Raw genomic sequence first — 15,127 nt, forward strand, 5'->3', positions numbered from 1 at the left:
CAACCATCTTACAATGGCTGCATCTAGGCTGTATTTCCCTAGTTTGTTTATGAGAAGGTCATGCAAGACCGCATCAAAGCTTATTAGAGTCAAGATACCACATCTATTACTTCCCCCCATCCACAATGCCTGTTACACTGTCAAAGAAAGCTATTAACTTGGTTTGACATGATTTGTTTTTGACAAATCCATGTTGACTGTTACTTATCACCTTATTATCTTCTAGGTGTTTGCAAATTGATTGTTTGCTCCTTTATCTTTCCTGGTAGTTATCTTTCCTGAAGTTAAGCTGACTGGTCTGTAATTCCCTGTGTTATCCTTATTCTCCTTTTTATAGATGGGCACTATATGTGCCTTCTTCCTCTCCCCTGGGATCTCTTCTGTCTTCCATGATTTTTTGAAGATAATTGCTAATGATTCAGATACCTCCAGAGTCCGCTCCTTGAGTATTCTAGGATGTATTTCATCAGGACCTACTGACTTGAAGACCTCTAACTTGTCTAATGACAGGTTTCAGAGTAGCAGCCGTGTTAGTCTGTATTCGCAAAAAGAAAAGGAGTACTTGTGGCACCTTAGAGACTAACAAATTTATTAGAGCATAAGCTTTCGTGAGCTACAGCTCACTTCATCGGATGCATTTGCTCTAATAAATTTGTTAGTCTCTAAGGTGCCACAAGTACTCCTTAACTTGTCTAAGTAGCTTTTGACTTGTTCTTTCTCTATTTTAGCCTCAGATCCTGTTTACTGGCATTTACCAATGTTAGATGTCCAATTGCTACTAACCTTTTTTGTGAAAATAAACAAAAGTCATTTAGGACTTCTGCCATTTCCACGTTTTCTGTTACTGTGTTCGCCCCTCATTGAGTAATGCACCTACCCTGTCCCTGGTTTTCCTCTTGCTTCTAATGAATTTGTAGAATGTTTTCTTGTTACTCTTTGTCTCTAGCTAGTTTAATTTCATTTTGTGCATTGGCCTTTCTAATTTTATCTCTACATGCTTGTGTGTTTAGATTCATCCTTTGTAATTTGACTTAGTTTCCAGTTTGTGTGGGACTCTTTGAGTTTCAGATCACTGAAGATCTCCTGGTTAAGTCAGGGTGGCCTCTTGCCATGCTTCCTATTTTTCTTATGCAGTGGGATAGTTTGCTCTTGTGTCCTTAATAACATCTCTTTTAAAAAACTGCCAACTCTCTTCAACTGTTTTTCTCCTTAGACTTGCTTCCCATGGGATCTTACCTACAAACTTCCTGAGTTTGCTAAAGTCAGCCTTCTTGAAATCCATTATCTTTGTTCTGCTGTTTTCCCTCCTACTGTTCCTTAGAATAATGAACTCTATAATTTTATGATCACTTTCACTTAAGCTGCCTTCCACTTTCATATTCTCAACCAGTTTCTCCCTATTTGTCAAAATCAAATCTAGAACCACCTCTCCCCAGGAGCTTTCTCCACCTTCTGACATAAAAAATTGACTCCAGTAAATTCCAGTAATCTGCACTGCTGTATTTTTTCCCAACAGATGTCTGAGTAGTTGAAGTCCCCCATCAGCACTAAGTCCTGTGCTTTATTCTTGTGTCAGCATTGCTGCTTAACTTAACTCCTCTCCGTCCCTGATATTTATCTCTCTGTTGTATTTATAGAGAGCAATCGTATCTTTCCTCAGCTTTAGTTTGGATAGGCTTAAACAAGCCAAGCTCCTAGAATCTCCTCTTGTAAGGTAGGTTTTCCATTTCTCTGGTCATTCTAGTAGCCCGTCTCTGCACTTGTTCCAGTTTGAGTTCATCTCTCTTAAAAATGGGAGATCAGACATGAGATTGGCTTTAGTCCTATGCTAATTGTGGTAATGGTCTTCGTTGTATGTATGCGAATAGGAGATTGCCAACAACGTTCCTAGCAGACAGTCTCAGCAGAGCTCTGAGTAAGGGGCCCACCCTTGAGCGTTGGTTCCTTTTTGTCAGCATCCAAGCGCATTGGTGAGTTTGTGTGCTGTTGCTGTATGTGCTGTATGTATTCTGCAGCTAGATCAACGATTTTGTTTCTAGAACTCTCCATCTGCCCATCTTTCCCCAGTACTAAATTCACACATTTTTTAAATCAACGTTTTTTGCTAGATAGAAAATGACAAACTGGTAGACAGAGTTGTATTGTATTGTAAAAAGTTGCAGGCAGCGTTGAGTGAAATCAACACTGTACTACTTATTTGATGGCGGAGATATCCTGGAGTGAGTAGTCTGTTTTCCCTCTGCAGTTTGGCAGCCCATGGAAAAGCAGAACAAAAGAACTGTACAGTACAATGAGAGAGTGAGTGGTTAGCAGGTGTATCACCAAAGAAATGATCAATTTTCTTGAGTATTTTGTAACTTAAGTTCTCTAACATCTCCTGCCTTCTCCCTTTGCATTGGAACTCTTGCAGTGAAATATTCCGGGTACCTGGAACACATGGATAAGCCCTTTGACACAAACTGGTACAGGAGGAATTCTAGGCTGATGAAACTTGGAGAAGGTAAATCCAGACTGAACAACTAGTTCTGAAGGTACAAGGCTATAAGGACCCTGCCCCTTCTATAGCCCTCTGGCTGTGTTAATACCTTAAAGCCTGGTATAGGTTTTGTGCTTTCCTAATGTTATATGTTCTAAGGGTTGGTATTGCTGTTTGTGGGATTACAAGCTACCACTGTGCCTTTGCCTCCTGCTTCAAGGTGTGGGGGAAGGGATGACTGAGAGCTGTTTTCCCCTCCTGGAAATGAGTCCAGAGGGGACAATGTAAGCTACTTGTGAGTTGTAGAATTTGGCTATATTTTGTGGCTCAAAGTGGATACTTGCTTTGATTGCTTAACACATGAGCCTTGCAGCTTATGCTACTCTTTACATTCCAAAGCTGGAGGCAGAGAACATAAGAACGGCCATACTGGGTCAGACCAGAGGTCCATTTAGCCCAATATCCTGTCTTCCAACAGCAGCTAATGCCAGGTGCCCCTGAGGGAAAGAACAGAACAGGTAATCATCAAGTGATCCAACCCCTGTTGCCCATTCCCAGCTTCTGGCAAACAGAGGCTAGGGGTACCATCCCTGCCCATCCTGGCTACTAGCCATTGATGGACTGATCCTCCAGGAATTTATCTAGTTCTTTTTTGAACCCTGTTATAGTCTTGGCCTTCACAACATCCTCTGACAAGTCCACAGGTTGACTGTGTGTTGTGTGGAAAAAATACATCCTTTTATTTGTTTTAAACCTGCTGCCTATTAATTTCATTTGGTGACCTCTAGTTCTTGTGTTATGAGAAGGAGTAAATAACACTTCCTTATTTACTTTCTCTACACCAGTCATGATTTTATAGACCTCAACCATATCGCCCCTTAGTGATCTCTTTTCCAAGCTGAAAAGTCCCAGTCTTATTAATCGCTCCTCATACGGAAGCTGTTCCATGCCCCTCATCATTTTTGTTGCCCTTTTCTGAACCTTTTCCAATTTCAGTATATATTTTTTTGAGATGGGGCAACCACATTTGCATGCAGTATTCAAGATGTGGGCATACTGTGGGTTTATATACAGGCAATATGATATTTTTTGTCTTCTTATCTATCTCTTTTCTAATGATTCCCAACATTCTGTTCGATTTTTTGACTGCCGCTGCACATTGAGCGGATGTTTTCAGAGAACTATCCACAGTGACTCCAAGGTCTTTCTTGAGTGGTAACAGCTAATTTAGACTCCATCATTTTATATGGATGGGATGATGTTTTCCAATGAGCATTACTTTGCATTGATCAACATTGAAACTGTATATTGATGTCTGCCGGGCTACTGGAATACGAGTGGCTCATTTTTGTGATCCAGGGTACATGCTGTGCTGCTGGATGTGTATAAAATTACTGTTGCTGGTTAAGAACTGGCAATCAAAAATGCTGAAAATTGGAAAAGCGAAGGCTTGAAAATGAGGTTTTAAGATGCATCAGGCCTTCAAGTTGAGGATTTTGAGGGCCACGTCAAAAGTTCCACTTCTTGTTTTGCCAGAGATTACGCTACAGGGAATGGAGGTTGGCCTACTGACCATGAAGAAGGGAGAGTTGGCAAGATTTCTCTTCACACCAAGTTATGCCTATGGGGCATTGGGCTGTCCTCCTTTGATTCCCCCTAATGCCACAGTCTTGTTTGAGATGGAGCTGCTGGACTTTCTAGACTCAGCTGAATCTGACAAATTCTTTGTTTTGACTACTGTGAGTTAGTTATACAAGTCGCTTTGAGCCATAAACACTGAATTTTAAATCTTTGTTCTTTGCTGTCTTCCCTGTTATGTATGCCTATTGCTGCCGTAATAGGATGATGTCAGATACTCTTGTTCAAAATAGCTTCCAGCTAATAGCATCTGTAGTGTGTTTGTGTGAAGGGGCTTGATGTCCATGTTCATGCCTCTACTTACATACATCTAAAATGACAGTGCAGTTTTATGCTTGCACCAAACTGTCCATATCTCACTCCTTGCAGTGCCCCAATGTTCCAGGCCCTGTAACTTGCAAAGAAAATAAAGCATGCAGAGATTCATAGATACTAAGGTCAGAAGGGACCATTCTGATCATCTAGTTCAACCTCCTGCACAGCGCAGGCCACAGACTCTCACCCACCCACTCCTATGAAAAACCTCACCCATGTCTGAGCTATTGAAGTCCTTAAATCATGGTTTAAAGACTTCAAGGAGCAGAGAAGCCTCCCTCAAGTCAACCATGCCCCATGCTACAGAGGAAGGCGAAAAACCTCCAGGGCCTCTCCAATCTGCCCTGGAGGAAAATTCCTTCCCGACCCCAAATATGGCAGTCAGCTAAACCCTGAGCATATGGGCAAGATTCACCAGCCAGATACTACAGAAAATTCTTTCCTGGGTAACTCAGATCCCATCCATCTAATATCCCATCTCAGGGGATTTGGCCTATTTACCCTGAATATTTAAAGATCAATTACTTACCAAAATCCCATTATCCCATCATACCATCTCCTCCATAAACTTATCAAGTAGAATCTTAAAACCAGATAGATCTTTTGCCCCCACTGCTTCCCTTGGAAGGCTATTCCAAAACTTCACTCCTCTGATGGTTAAAAACCTTCGTCTGATTTCAAGTCTAAACTTCCTGGTGGCCAGTTTATATCCATTTGTTCTTGTGTCCACATTGGTGCTGAGCTGAAATAATTCCTCTCCCTCTCCTATATTTATCCCTCTGATATATTTATAGAGAGCAATCATATCTCCCCTCAACCTTCTTTTAGTTAGGCTAAACAAGCCAAGCTCCTTAAGTCTCCTTTCATAAGACAAGTTTTCCATTCCTCGGATCATCCTAGTAGCCCTTCTCTGTACCTGCTCCAGTTTGAATTCATCCTTTTTCAACATGGGAGACCAGAACTGCACGCAGTATTCTAGGTGAGGTCTCACCATTGCCTTGTATAACGGTACTAAAACCTCCTTATCCCTACTGGAAATGCCTCTCCTGATGCATCCCAAAACTGCATTAGCTTTTTTCACAGCCATATCACATTGGCAGCTCATAGTCATCCTATGATCAACCAATACTCCAAAGTCCTTCTCCTCTTCTGTTACTTCTAATTGATGTGTCCCCAACTTATAACTAAAATTCTTGTTATCAATCCCTAGATGCATAACCTTACACTTCTCACTATTAAATTTCATCCTATTACTATTATTCCAGTTTACAAGGTCATCCAGATCCTCCTGTATAATATCCCGATCCTTCTCCGAATTGGCAATACCTCCCAGCTTTGTATCATCTGCAAACTTTATTAGCACACTCCCACTTTTTGTGCCAAGGTCAGTAATAAAAAGATTAAATAAGATTGGTCCCAAAACCGATCCCTGAGGAACTCCACTGGTATCCTCCCTCCAATCTGACAGTTCGCCTTTCAGTAGGACCCGTTGCAGTCTCCCCTTTAACCAATTCCTTATCCACCTTTTGATGTTCATATTGATCTCCATCTTCTCCAATTTAACTAATAATTCCCCATGTGGCACGGTATCAGATGCCTTACTGAAATCTAGGTAAATTAGATCCACTGCATTTCTTTTATCTAAAAAATCTGTTACCTTTTCAAAAAAGGAGATTAGGTTGGTTTGGCACGATCTACCTTTTGTAAAACCATGTTGTATTTTGTCCCATTTACCATTGACTTCAATGTCCTTAACTAATTTCTCCTTCAAAATTTTTTCCAGGACCTTGCATACTACAGATGTCAAACTAACTGGCCTGTAGTTACCCGGATCACTTTTTTTTCCTTTCTTAAAAATAGGAACTATATTAGCAATTCTCCAATCATTCGGTACTATTCCTGAGTTTACAGATTCATTAAAAATTCTTGCTAATGGGCTTGCAATTTCAGTGCCAATTCCTTTAATATTCTTGGATGAAGATTATCTGGGCCCCCCGATTTAGTTCCATTAAGATGTTTCAGTTTTGTTTCTACCTCAGATATGGTAATATCTACCTCTATATCCTCCTTCCCATTTGTCATGTTACCATTATCCCCAAGATCCTCTTTAGCCTTATTAAAGACTGAGGCAAAGTATTTGTTTAGATATTGGGCCATGCCTAGATTATCTTTAACCTCCACTCCATCCTCAGTGTTTAGCGGCCCAACTTCTTCTTTTAGTTTTCTTCTTATTTATATGGCTCTAGAACCTTTTACTATTGGTTTTAATTCCCTTTGCAAGGTCCAACTCTACTCGACTTTTAGCCTGTCTCACTTTATCCCTATATGTTCTGACCTCAATTAGGTAGCTTTCCTTGCTGATCCCTCCCATCTTCCACTCCCTGTATGCTTTCTGCTTCTTTAAGATGCTTGCTCATCCAGCTTGGTCTACAACTCCTTCCTATGAATTTTTTCCCCTTTCTTGGGATACAGGCTTCCGATAGCTTCTGCAGCTTTGATTTAAAGTAATCCCAGGCCTCCTCTACCTTTAGAGCCATAAGTTCTTCAGTCCAATCCACTTCCCTAACTAATTTCCTTAATTTTTGAAAGTCAGCTCTTTTGCAATCAAAAACCCTAGTTGCAGATTTATTTTTGTTAATCCTTCCATTTAGTTTGAACTGAATTAGCTCATGATCACTTGAGCCAAGATTGTCCCCTACAACCATTTCTTCTATGAGGTCCTCGCTACTCACCAAAATGAAATCTAAAATGGCATCCCCTCTAGTCGGTTCAGCAACTACTTGATGAAGGAATCCATCAGCTATCGCATCTAGGAAAATCTGAGCCCTATTATTGTTACTAGCACTGGTCCTCCAGTCTATATTTGGGAAGTTAGTCTCCCATGATCACACAGTTTCCATTAGTATTTACTTTATTAAAGACATTAAAAAGGGCTCTATCCATATCCAAATTAGATCCCGGAGGTCTATAGCACACCCCAAGCACTTTCGTAGGAGAGGCTTTACTAGTTATCTTCCCCAATGTAATTTTTGCCCAGACAGACTCTGTCTTATCCATTGCGTCGCTTCTTATTTCTTTACATTCTACCTCATCATTGATATACAATGCTACTCCACCCCCTTTACCTTTGTTTCTGTCTTTCCTAAACAGCACATACCCTTCAATACCTGTAGTCCAGTCATGACTACTACTCCACCACCATGTTTCTGTTATCCCTATAATATCTGGTTTCACTTCCTGCACCAGTAGCTCTAGTTCCTCCATTTTGTTACCTAGGCTCCTCGCATTGGTGTACAAACATCTTAATTTTTGCTGTTTGGCCATGCTCACATTTTGTACCCTATTAGGCACAGTCATTCTACAGCCAGTATAACCTATTAGACTAGTATCCACACCGCCCTTGCTCCTTATATACATTCTCCTACCCACGGCTGTATCCTTTCTTACTTCACCTTCTTCCCTCTCAATGCTAAAATCTGGCGTGGAGATTTCCTGGACATCTCCCATCCATCTCCCCCTAATTCCTAGTTTAAAGCTCTCTTTATCAGTTGTGCCAGCCTTGATCCTAGAAGTCTATTTCCTTCCCTACTCAGATGAAGTCCATCCCGAGAGAACTGTCCTCCGTCCGTGAATGCCTCCCAGTGGCCATACATCCCAAAGCCCTCCTTATAGCACCACTGCCTAAGCCATCTGTTGACAGTCATAATCTTGTCACACCTTTGTTGCCCTTCTCTAGGAACAGGAAGGATCCCACTAAAGATCACCTGAGCCTCAATTTCCTTAAGCGTCTTCCCCAGCCTAGCATAGTCTCCCTTAATACTTTCCATCGAGAATCTAGCCGTATCATTTGTTCCCACATGAAGGATAATTAGGGGATTCTTTCCCGCTCCCTTTAGGATCCTTTTCAACCTCAGGTCTACATCCCGTATCTTAGCACCCGGAAGACAGCACACCCTTCTATTCTCAGGATCAGCTCTAGTTACAGGCCTGTCTATTCTTCTCAATAAAGAGTCCCCTATCACATAGACCTGCCTTTTCCTGGTGACGGTGCTATGCTCTTGTCTCTCCCCTGTTCCCTCTGGCTGCAAGTTCTTTCCATTCCTGTTTTCCCTTATAATCCTCTTCAACCCATCCTGTATCCTCCTGGGGCTCATACTTGGTGTAGTCTCCCTTGACTCTTCCCCTTTTCCTATAGGACTAACCTCTCCTCTTCTTCCTTACCCTTCCACCTTCAACAAGTACCTGCTGAGCCCCTTCTTCATTTTCCAACTCTGCAAACCTATTCCTAAGCTCTATTTCTCCTTCACTAGCCCGTCTTTTTTCCTCTGCCTGGTTCTTTTAGTCACATGCTTCCACTGACCACTTTCCTCACCCAGTCTCCCCTCAGAATTCCCCAGCCTTGCTTCCATCTGTGAAGTCTGAGCTTTTCCCTTCAGATACCTCATATCTTTGCTCCATCATCTGCTCAAACCCCTTCCTAAACTCCACGAGACTTTCCACCTGCATCTCCAAACCTCGGATCTTTTCCTCCATCAGCTCTATCAGACGGCATTTCATGCAGAAAAAACTCTTACCGGGTCCCCCCTCCAGGATCATGTACATACCACAGCTTCCACATCCAGTCATCCTCATTGTGTCTTCCACTACACGAGTCTCTCCCACAGCTGCCTCTGTATCTGTCATCGCCTTCCCACCTAAATCCTGTTAATCTGGGAACCACCCCCCCCCAGCAAAAGCAAACCCCAAACAAGCACCACAATACAAACTCCCCTTTCAAACTCCCCTGTTTGCTAGCTCTTGTGCTGCTGCAGCTGTCTGTGCCGCTGTCTGACTGGCTGGCTACCTTTATAGGAGATGCTTAATGTGACTTTAAAAATGCTGTTCCAGCCCAGTGAAAGTCAGTGGGGCTACATCTGTTTACAACCAGTTGAAGGTTTGGCCCTAAAATCTTCCAGATTTCCCTCACAGTTGAAACTTTTCTCTCCTTCCCAGCCTGCGTCAAGAACATTTCAAAGTGTAAATTAAAGAAAATAAACTCTTGGGAGTAGCATTAAAACAAACTGAAGCTGTAGTTCTTAAAACTGCTTTGCATGTTTGCAAATAAACATGTTTGCATATTCGCAACTCAGAGTATAATCCAGGAGCGAAGCTAGTCAGGGTGGCATTTTGTTGTTTCTAGTGAGTCCTACGAGAACCTTGACGTGTAGCTCCCTCCCATGAAACTGCTCAAGGATGTAACTTGTAGTCCACCTAGGAAATTCTTATCAATGTTTGTTAGGTTGGGGAGGGCATTTTCTTTGCTCCTGAGCTGACCTTTCCAAGCGTCGCTCTTTGGTTGGATGGCTTCCACTCCTACAGGCCTATTGTTGCTACAGGCCTCCTGTGTCCTTGGTGAAGCTGTTCTTATACCAACTCTGGATATGTTAAACTTTGGAATGTTACTCCCTCTTGTCTGACCACTTGGAAGTGCTATAGGTACTTACTAATGTCTCAGCATTCCTATTTTGTGTCTACTAAACAGCTGAATTTTGGCTTCTGTACACAGGAGCAGCAGGATACGTTCCCACTACAGAAGGTGTTGAAAGTGGCAAATACAGAGAGGGAGTTTGGCAATTACCTCTTCCGCCAGAAGCGCTTCATGGATGCCAGAGAGAGATATAAGCGGGTAATAAAACCAGGATAACAGGGTTATGCAGTCTGTAGAAGATAGTAAGTCACGACTAAGTATTAGCTGAAAGCACAAAGTGGAAAATAGTTTAGAGAACAATTACCCTCTAGCATAATACACCTGGGAGACACAGTTATGCAAACGTTTTAAATTCTGTTAGAAGTTGATAATTTAAGAACAGTATTAAGCAGCTGTTTTTGTGTGCTCAGCCAAGGTATGTGTTAAGCTGCAATGAAAGGAAATACAGGTTGGTACTAGTATGTGAACTCGCTTCCCCCACATTTACACCTTGCTGGTCCCAGTTAGTATAGGCAAGGAAATGTACAGATGGGTTGGTGTACTTGGAATACATCTCAAGTTCTAGAAATGGCTTGCAGACTTTGAACATATTTATTTCAATTGCAACAATCACCTAGCTGGAATCTGCTCACACAGCTTTCAACAGAAAGAGGTGAGTCTATCCAGAGAGCCTGGCCTTGGGCAGTGAGAGAGCTCTGAGATAAAATTTTCAGAAGTGACTTAGGCACTTATTAAAAGTCTAATCCCTCTAAATCACTTAAGTGCTTTTGAAAATTTTACTCATAGTCTCCCAGCAAGGAAATGTTACCCCATCACTTGTTTCTGGGAGACTTTCTTTTTGTTTCTAATGCTACAAGATGCACTCCACACTCCCTAGTCTTTAGTTACGACATGAGTGTTTGTGTCTTATGGAAATTTTGTTCCTGTTTGAGGATACCTTCTCTACCGCCACTTTTTTGCCTGTGAATGGATGTATTTATGTGAAGTTTCTGTGGATGATTTCCTCTTCCCACCCACACTTCTAAAATTTGTGCAGTTTTTCCTTTCTGCTGTGTGTGTGTGTGTGTGTGTGTGTGTGAGAGAGAAAAATCAGCAATTCCAAACAAACACTGAACAACCTCTGTAGCATTCACAGTGAGATAGGCACTTTAAAATCAAAAACAGAAACAAGGTCCCTGGTTTAATCTCAATCAGCAAAGAGGGAAGAGGTAGGCTATGCCACAACTGAAAATGACTGAGCTGATTGGTCATGTTCAGGATGCATCCTGCTAATGCGATTCTGTTTTTTTGCTTTTTATCTGAAACATGTTTCAAAGTTGGTTAAGTTGGTGTCTCTCTCTAGATCAGTGGTCAGATAAAGTCCTCAATTTTCAACAAACGTATGCACTGTGCATTATTTCTGGTTTTGTTTTGTTTTTTTTTGTTTTTGTTTTTTTTTAAACCCCATCTGCCCAGGCCTCCTTGATCCTGTGTCGCAGGCCTTCCAATGGGGATGAGCAGTGCCAGATTGATGCCGCCAAATTGCTGGTGTTCCTAAATCTATCATTTACTTACTTGAAGCTGGAGCGTCCTGTCCGAGCTCTTACGTATGGAGAAAAGGCGCTGGAGATTGACAAGAGAAATGCCAAAGCATTATTCAGATGTGGCCAGGTGAGCAAAAGTAGATTCTTCTGTTGGGTTAAGAGATTGCATCAAGCTAAACCCCAGCCTTGCTAGTCTGTGGGGAGGACCTGCAATAGAATAAAATGAGCTGCTCAGAAAATCTGTTAGAAATACTGGGCCAGGCTTTCAGATGTGCTGTGTGCCCACAGCTACCATAATAGTTGGTGGGAGTTGTACTGAATGCTTACATCTGAAAACCTGGCTCTTTGCAGATACATTGCATTGCTCTGTTTTTTTCATGCTGTGATGTTATTGACTTGAACTGGGACCATATAGATCATTGTTGCAACCAAGATCCTATAGTGGCACCAAGTCTTATATAAAGGAGGTCAAATGAGGTGTCTAAGACAAGGTTATGGTTTGCTGATTATGATTATGCTGTCTATATGTGTGTATCATTTTTGTAGTTGAAGTTATGAATATTGGCTCTATAGTGTCTGTATTTCAAACCTGAGCTATGCTTCTGGGGAACACTCCAGACAAGTTGGTGTCAGCTCTGCCTAGCCTGCTTGATGGCCCATTAAGGACCATCAGCTATACAATTGACCCATTGAGAGAAGGCAGACATGCCTTGGGACTCAGCAAGGTGTGCAGGGACCTGCCTATGGACAGAACTCTGAGGGTTTTCCAGGCCATGTGATGGACAGCTTGTCTTTGGGACAAAGAAAGACAGACCACATGGCAAGAGACTATAAAGAGCTGCTGCAGCTCCTCCATCTTGTCTTCAATCCTGCTTCTTACCTCTGGAGGAACTTTGCTACACTGAAGCTTTGAACAAAGGACTGAAGACCCATCCCAGCTGTGGATGTTCTCCAGAGACTTGATTTGAACCTGCAGTTTATTCTATCACTGCTGCAAGCCTGAACCAAGAACTTGGCCATTACTGTATATAATTGATTCCATTTAACCACTTCTAGCTCTCATCTATATTTCTTTTATGAATAAACCTTTGGATTTTAGATTCTAAAGGATTGGCAACAGCATGATTTGTGGGTAAGATCTGATTTGTATATTGATCTGGGTCTGGGGCTTGATCCTTTGGGATCGAGAGAACCTTTTTTCGTTTACTGAGGTATTGGTTTTCATAACCACTTATCCCCGTAACGAGTGGCACTGGTGGAGATACTGGGAAACTGGAGTGTCTAAGGGAATTGCTTGTATGACTTGTGATTAGCCAGTGGGGTGAGACCAAAGTCTGCTCTGGTTTGGCTTGCCTTAGAGGTGGAAAAACTCCAGCCTTGGTCTGTAACTGCCCTGCTTTAAGCAATTTGTCCTGAATTGGCGCGCTCAGTTGGGTCCTGCCAGAACCAGCATCATTACACATGCATCCAGAGAATTGTTTAGGAATTACCTATTTCCAAAACTTGAAACATATATTCCCATAAAGTAATCCTGAAGTGAGTAGATGTTTGTTCTCTAATTCTTATCCTTCTTTCAATGACAGGCTTGTCTCTCTCTGACAGAGTATGAAAAAGCTCGGGATTTCCTTGTCAGAGCTCAAAAAGAACAGCCCTTTAACCATGATATTAACAATGAGCTGAAAAAGCTGGCCAGGTGAGAGAACTCCTTTTAGCTTCTTGTGAGAGATGGGGGAGAAAATGCTTAGGTGGACAAAAAAATACACACTTCACTTTCACAAGACAAATAACTGTCTAGAAATTCTCTCTATAATGTGTTAAAAGAAAGAGCCAGCAGACTAGCTTTTGTAAGGATTAAATCCAGCAAATGGTTGAACTGTGGTAATACCAGTCTTTTTTTTACAGGTGGGGGGGATTTAGTTTGATTTGCAGATGCAGTACTTAAGAGTGACAGTTGAGTAGATGACAGAGATCCACTGTTTCCATACAAAAAGAAAAGGAGGACTCGTGGCACCTTAGAGACTAACAAATTTATTTGAGCATAAGCTTTCATGAGCTACAGCTCACTTCATCAGATGCATTCAGTGGAAAATACAGTGGGGAGATTTATATACATAGAGAACATGAAACAGTGGTGTTACCATACACACTGTAACCAGTGTGATCACTTAAGGTGAGCTATTACCAGCAGGAGAGCGGGGGGGGGGAAGAGAGAACCTTTTGTAGCGATAATCAGACAGCCCCCCAACCTGAAGCAAATGCTCACCAGCAACCACACACCATACAACAAAAACACTAACCCAGGAACCTATCCTTGCAACATAGATTCATAGATACTAAGGTCAGAAGGGACCATTCTGATCATCTAGTCCGACCTCCTGCACAGCGCAGGCCACAGACTCTCACCCACCCACTCCTATGAAAAACCTCACCCATGTCTGAGCTATTGAAGTCCTTAAATCATGGTTCAAAGACTTCAAGGAGCAGAGAAGCCTCCCTCAAGTCAACCATGCCCCATGCTACAGAGGAAGGTGAAAAACCTCCAGGGCCTCTCCAATCTGCCCTGGAGGAAAATTCCTTCCTGACCCCAAATATGGCAATCAGCTAAACCCTGAGCATATGGGCAAGATTCACCAGCCAGATATTACAGAAAATTCTTTCCTGGGTAACTCAGATCCCATCCATCTAATATCCCATCTCAGGGGATTTGGCCTATTTACCCTGAATATTTAAAGATCAATTACTTACCAAAATCCCATTATCCCATCATACCATCTCCTCCATAAACTTATCAAGTAGAATCTTAAAACCAGATAGATCTTTTGCCCCCACTGCTTCCCTTGGAAGGCTATTCCAAAACTTCACTCCTCTGATGGTTAAAAACCTTTGTCTGATTTCAAGTCTTAACTTCCTGGTGGCCAGTTTATACCCATTTGTTCTTGTGTCCACATTGGTGCGGAGCTGAAATAATTCCTCTCCCTCTCCTGTATTTATCCCTCTGATATATTTATAGAGAGCAATCACATCTCCCCTCAACCTTCTTTTAGTTAGGCTAAACAAGCCAAGCTCCTTAAGTCTCCTTTCATAAGACAAGTTTTCCATTCCTCGGATCATCCTAGTAGCCCTTCTCTGTACCTGCTCCAGTTTGAATTCATCCTTTTTAAACATGGGTGACCAGAACTGCACACAGTATTCTAGGTGAGGTCTCACCAGTGCCTTGTATAATGGTACTAAAACCTCCTTATTCCTACTGGAAATGCCTCTCCTGATGCATCCCAAAACCATATTAGCTTTTTTCACAGCCATATCACATTGGCAGCTCGTAGTCATCCTATGATCAACCAATACTCCAAGGTCCTTCTCCTCTTCCATTACTTCTAATTGATGCGTCCCCAACTTATAACTAAAATTCTTGTTAGTAATCCCTAAATGCATAACCTTACACTTCTCACTATTAAATTTCATCCTATTACTATTACTCCAGTTTACAAGGTCATCCAGATCCTCCTGTATAATATCCCTATCCTTCTCCGAATTGGCAATACCTCCCAGCTTTGTATCATCTGCAAACTTTATTAGCACACTCCCACTTTTTGTGCCAAGGTCTGTAATAAAAAGATTAAATAAGATTGGTCCCAAAACCGATCCCTGAGGAACTCCACTGGTAACCTCCCTCCAACCTGACAGTTCGCCTTTCAGTAGGACCCGTTG

At 42.0% G+C, this 15,127-nt stretch overlaps 1 protein-coding gene across 2 annotated transcripts in view; it reads left to right on the top strand.

Moving 5' to 3' along the window:
- The window catches only part of FKBP6 (FKBP prolyl isomerase family member 6 (inactive)), a 50,710-nt gene that overhangs the window by 4,653 nt on the left and 30,930 nt on the right, over positions 1 to 15,127 (top strand). Inside the window, exons 3-7 of one of the 2 annotated variants that reach the window (XM_038375774.1) lie at positions 2,411 to 2,500; positions 4,013 to 4,215; positions 9,975 to 10,094; positions 11,352 to 11,546; positions 13,003 to 13,112. In XM_038375774.1, coding sequence (XP_038231702.1) covers positions 2,411 to 2,500; positions 4,013 to 4,215; positions 9,975 to 10,094; positions 11,352 to 11,546; positions 13,003 to 13,112 — 718 coding nt within the window. The remainder of the gene's footprint in view (positions 1 to 2,410; positions 2,501 to 4,012; positions 4,216 to 9,974; positions 10,095 to 11,351; positions 11,547 to 13,002; positions 13,113 to 15,127) is intronic. The other variant, XM_038375775.1, reaches the window with a different exon arrangement.

Source organism: Dermochelys coriacea, chromosome 17 (genome assembly GCF_009764565.3).
Source record: "Dermochelys coriacea isolate rDerCor1 chromosome 17, rDerCor1.pri.v4, whole genome shotgun sequence".
Taxonomy (NCBI): domain Eukaryota; kingdom Metazoa; phylum Chordata; order Testudines; family Dermochelyidae; genus Dermochelys; species Dermochelys coriacea.